Source organism: Brassica napus, chromosome C7 (genome assembly GCF_020379485.1).
Source record: "Brassica napus cultivar Da-Ae chromosome C7, Da-Ae, whole genome shotgun sequence".
NCBI classification, from domain to species: Eukaryota; Viridiplantae; Streptophyta; class Magnoliopsida; order Brassicales; family Brassicaceae; genus Brassica; species Brassica napus.
Window position 1 is genome coordinate 10,429,823 of NC_063450.1, and position 6,000 is coordinate 10,435,822.

The 6,000-nt window shown below is 30.3% G+C and overlaps 1 protein-coding gene across 1 annotated transcript; it reads left to right on the forward strand.

The window, feature by feature from the left end:
* The first annotated feature begins 2,270 nt into the window (after positions 1–2,270).
* Positions 2,271–3,937, forward strand: LOC106445639 (thioredoxin M3, chloroplastic). Its single transcript, XM_013887224.3, has 2 exons — positions 2,271–2,690; positions 3,390–3,937. Exons 1-2 carry the CDS (start codon positions 2,375–2,377, stop codon positions 3,707–3,709), a joined length of 636 nt encoding a protein of 211 aa, XP_013742678.2. The 5' UTR covers positions 2,271–2,374; the 3' UTR covers positions 3,710–3,937.
* The last annotated feature ends 2,063 nt before the right edge of the window (positions 3,938–6,000 follow it).

The window sequence follows — 6,000 nt, forward strand, 5'->3', positions numbered from 1 at the left end:
GTGGGGAAAGACAGGAGGATCGTTACCATTTATACTTTACGTGTCCTTACACCTACACCCTTTGGCTGCGGGTGCTGGGTTCTCTACTGTAGCCGGCCCCATCCCCAGACTGGAGTGAAAATCTGAGCCGCCTAGGTGCTCCAACCCACAATTACTTGACTTCAATTCTCTTGAGACTAGCTTTCTAGGTAACTATTTATTATGTCTGGAGGGAGAGGAATGAAAGGCGTCATAATCAGGTGGTGCGTCTAGTTGAGCATCTATACAAGGTTATTGACAAAACTATACGACAGAGGATACTCTCCACTAGGTACTACGAGAAGTCACGTCTTCTTGGGTTGCTTCAATGCTGGTTCAGTACACGTATTGGAAGGAGTTAGTTCCTTTGGAAATTCTTTAATTTAGATTGCTAGATAGTTTGTATATAACCATTATTTTCTCTCATGATCAATAAATTTAAAATTTCATTAAAAAAAATGAGAGATCATTTTACATCATCTGATAAATTGTATGCGTTTAAAGGTCTCTAATTATTTAGTTTATATGTTTAAAGCGAATTAGGTGCTGTTGAGTTGTATAAATTCTTAATGTGGCATTATTTTCGATATTCAAAAAACCGGAGGCATCGCCAATACCACAATGGAAACGCTGCTTTGTCATGGATTCATGGTTGAAACTAATTCAATCGGTTAAACCTGATTTTCATGATTAATCAAAATTTTAATTGATACATTATCATTGATGCATAATTGATCCCATCAAAATAAATTAGCCTGAGGGGTAAATTGATGTTAGGAAATTTTGACACCCCTTGAAACATCTCCAACAGTCATTTATCCTTTTACTTTTTAAAGGCTTTTGCTTTCCAACAGCCCTTCATCCCTTCAAATTTTAAAAGGGTGAACAGTACACCCTCAAAGGTGAACAGTACATCCTCAACTTTGAAGAGCCACTATAGCGGCCTTTAAAACACTGTTTACTTTTCAATTTAGTCATTCTATTTATATATGTTTAATGATTGTGTACTTATTATTTATTATTTGGCATTCTACTATTATAACTATATTGACACTTAAATAATAATAATAATATATTAATAAATATTATATACCAATATATACTAATATTAATAAAAATATAATATAAACATATTATTTCACATAATATATTTCAAAAATTTTACACAAATACAAAATTATAATACAATCATAATATTTTACATCAAAATAAACGATACATAAACTGAAATATTACACATTAAAATATATCTTACAATACTAATATTAAGGTAAATCCATAAACTGAAATATTACACATTGAAATATATATTACAATACTAATATTAAGGTAAATTTGGTCTTGAACCTCCAAAATCACCAAAGTATTCTCCATATAAATTTCGAGCATTCTCTTCGGTTTGTTGTTGCTGAGTTTTTTTTTGTATGATTCTTCCTTGTTCAGATCAGATAAACTGGCGAGTGTTAATATCATCAATGGAGTTTAAATTTTTCAACAGGATTTTATTTTCAGCCTCCATTTCTTTCAGAACTAATTTTTTTGCTTGATTTTGCATGTGTAACTGAACCATCTCATAAGTTTTTTCTCTAGATGATGCACTTTCTTTCAAGAAATCTAGAATTTATTCATTTGCTGAAACCACATTATCCATAGATGAAGTATTACCTTCAGAGATGCAAGACCGGCGCCGCCAATAAACGTTGAGATGACCATAAACGAAGATATGTGTTTTCAACAATTTTTAGCACGTAATTTTTGAATAAAAAATAAGAAAGCTCATTTATAACTTAAAAATGCTTTGATTGAGCATATTTGGGAGCATTATGGAAATAATCGTATTGATTAGTTTTGTATTATATATATATATATATATATATATATATATTGTAATTTGAATTGTTTATGTTTTATTATTATATGTAATTTTATGTGTTAATGTTTTGTATCTTTTATTATAAGTAATTTGATGTTATAATTAAATATGTTTACTAATTATGTCAATACCATATATTAATATGGGTTTATTGTTAATTTATAAAATTTTAATGACTATAATGAACTATTACTGAAATTGAAATTGAAGACTAAAGTGTAAAATATAAGTCTTTAAAAAATAAAATTTGAAGATCACTATCGGAGAATTACACCTTGGACCCTTTATTTTAAGGGTGGACAAGGGGCTTGTTGGAAATGTTCGGTTGATTTCAGAAAACAATATGAACCGGTGAACATGAAGAAAAACGGATGAACAGGCGTGGTTTCAGAAAACCACGCGAATAGTGTGACAGGTGGAAGTTCTGTGTAAGGGACCCACCGTTCTCCATATTAATTAATATTATCTCAGATCTGGCCAATCATGAAAATGCTCTTTCATCATTATTTCCCCCAACTTTCTGTTTTTTTTTTTTTTTCTTTCTTTCTTGAGAAAACCCAAAAACTCTTCTTCTCTGCTTCTCAAATCAGTACTCCTTCTTCAATGGCGGTTTCTTCTTCGTCTATGTGTTTAAACGCTGGTCGACTGCCCCCAGCTCGATCGATTTCTTCTCCGTCGCGTCTGTTCCCAGTGACTAGCTTCTCCCCTCGCTCCCTACTTATCTCCGATAGACGATCCCTGGTATCTTCATCTGGCTCTGGCCTCCGATTCTCTGCTCTCTGCCTGCGTGATTCCAAAGGTACTGATGATAATTGATCAGAAGTGTTCGTGTGGTTCTCTAAGTAGAAATCAAGAAACTTTTATAATCGAGTGGTTATTGATCCAAAGACTGTGTTTGATTGATTTAGAATTTACTCTTCAGCCTTTACCTTATGATTCTGCTCCTAAGTTATAGTGTTCCCTAGATCATAAATGTAGGTCTATCTTATTTTCTTATTCATGATCTAGTTTGAAATCTGTGAACATGGAGAGAGAGATATATATACAAGCGTGGAATCAGAACAGCGTGAGGATCTTGCCGCTTGAGACTATAGAAAAGCAGCTTAAAGAGTGTAGGAAACTAGGTTAGCTACGTTCTAAGCTCCTTTAGAGCTCATAGTTTCTATGGAATTTACATTGATCTCTAACCATCTTGTTTGGTGGAAAACAGAATAAGATTGTACTACTGAATAACCAAATGCTTTTGATAGCTTACAGCTAAGATGGAATATCATACCATTATTCTGATGTTTTCTTCTAGTTGTATGACTTGATGTCAACTTCCACAGCGCTTAGTACACTAATAAGAATACATGTTGAAGTATTTGTCCGCATTTTTGGTTACACAGGAGACAGGACACGTGTTATATTTCTGATGGTTTGTTGTTTCAGGTATTAGCATGACATGAAGAATATTAAGTTTTGAAATCCTTTTATTTCCTTGTTTGACTATGTGCAGCAGCTGAAGTTACACAAAGTTCGTGGGAAAACTCGGTCCTGAAAAGCGAAACGCCTGTGCTTGTAGAATTCTACACTAGTTGGTGCGGTCCATGCAGGATGGTCCACCGGATAATAAACGAAATTGCAGGGGACTATGCTGGAAAGCTAAACTGCTATGTCCTGGATGCAGACAGTGACTCGTTGGTGGCTGAAGAGTATGAGATCAAGGCTGTACCTGTAGTGCTCCTCTTCAAGAACGGTGAGAAACGAGAGTCGATCATGGGTACAATGCCCAAAGAGTTTTACATTTCCGCCATTGAAAGAGTTTTGAACTCGTGAAGTAGGTAACATCATTGATGAGAATTTCTCACTAGCACTTTGATATGAATGGCTTAATATCTCATTGATACCCAAGAACTGTGTCTTCTCTCTCGTGTCTGAACCTCTTTTGAGTTTTCTTTGTGCTTTTGTGTTCTGTGAATATAACCGGTGGATTTGTGGGAAGATGACTCGGGCATTATTGTGAATACACACATTTTCCATCTTCAATTTATCTAAGTTTTGTTACGTTTCGGTTTTTACTTATATGGATCAAAACTAAAGAAACAATTTGGACCTTTTGAAAAAAGAATCAAGAGACGGTCTTGTATATTATATACTATATCGGTCTCCCTTTCAGTTGACTTATTTTATTATTTTTGTCCTACTTTGATGTTTTACTAGATCTCGATGGATTTTTGTTTTCATTTATTTTTATATAAACATTTTGTTTTCAATTCTAAACTGGTATATATTATAATATATATGTGTCTATCAATTTTTAAAACATAATAAATTTACGGTATATATTTTTCATTGAATAGATTGTTTCAAACTTTCACGTGTATTTGTATCTTCTTCTATATATATATTTTCGAATTATTATTTCATTGTTAAAATCGTAACTATATATATAAAGATTAGTAAAATATATTTTTATTGTCATATTCAAAGATATTGTAACATTTCACAAATTTAGAAAGTTTTTAAAAAATTAAACTTTTCGCTTCATAGATTTATATTATCGAGTAAATAATTAAACATTTAGTTTTTGTTTAATTTTTAAAATAAACTATATAGTTTAAAAAAAATTCATTGGTTTAAGGTAGTAAAGATTAATCATTGTTAGATAATATAATTTTTGTTATTTAAAAAATATAATTTTAAAAGTTAACATCGACAAATGTTTAAAATATAGAGGTATAGTATTACAACAATAAATTATATCTATTTAATTTATACTATCTATAAATCCAATGAATCATCTATTGCTTAAATCTAATTATTGATAGCCCAATAAAAATTTCGGGTAGATCCAAAATTTAAATGATAAGATTATAGATTAAATGTAACATGATTTTTTAGGAATAGGTCCATTAGGTCCATTTAAAAAAAAAATCACACATGAATCAAGGTTGCGACTTCTGTTTTAATATATAAGATATCGACAAATAATCATAACATGGCGAGATTTATTTTATTCAAAAATTTATTTAGTAAAAATTATTTTTTTTATACATAGGTATTTTTTATATAAAATTTTTTTTAGTATTTTTATTGTTAGCAATACAAACAAAATCATGTAAACTCTGCGAACAAAACTCCTAGCTCCGCATCTACATGGACAAAAAAATCTTTAGTATAAATAACTAAACTAAAATTTATGTAAATATTATTTTATGAAAATAAGATTAATTTATATAACCCGCCTCGTATTAATTTTACTATATTTTAAAACTGTAAAATTATAATATATTGTTACTCAACCCCTCTCATACTTGATAAATATTTACATGTTTATAAAACAATCTACAAAAAAAAACTATAATTATAAAACATAATATATAGTTCGATGTACCATATAATCAAATAATATTAATATCAAACGAATATAGTATTTTGTTTTTATCAAATTCACATATATTAAATATAGTTTAATATTCTAATTTAAATATGAATATTAACATTTAAAATTATGGGAGCTTTTGCAAATATGACTCAAATTTGAATTCAAATGCAAAACTCACCCACATTTTTTTTTGGAATTTTCATTTGTCTCCTTATTCACCTTAAAAGTTCAAGTTGTTAAGGAAAATGTTATTACTTTTTTTTAAATGAGTGTTTAATTCTATCATCTCATCTTCATCAAATATTTACAATATTGCAATTGACATCAGTACACAACCACCATGAACAACCAATTTGAAGCTCTTAATGCACCAATAATTCAACTTTTTACTCTTCTTATCTCATATCTTATGCAAACAAATCACTTCTCTTTCACTTTCTCTCCAAATTCATTTAAAAAAAACCAAAATTTTGATTCCAGATTTTGTAAGGTTCATAAAGACACTCAAGCTCATGATTCTTTGTAGGGTTTAGGGTTTTAGGGTTTAGGATTTACGTTTAGGTTTTAGTTGATGTTTTAGGATCTAGATTTGAAGGTTTAGGGTTTAGGGTTTTAGGGTTTAGGGTTCAAATTTCAGAAAAAAATATAGGGTTTAGGGTTTATTTTTAGGGTTTAGAGTTGATGTTTTAGGGTTTAGATTTGAAGGTTTATAGTTTAGAGTTGATGTTTCGGGGTTAAGGTT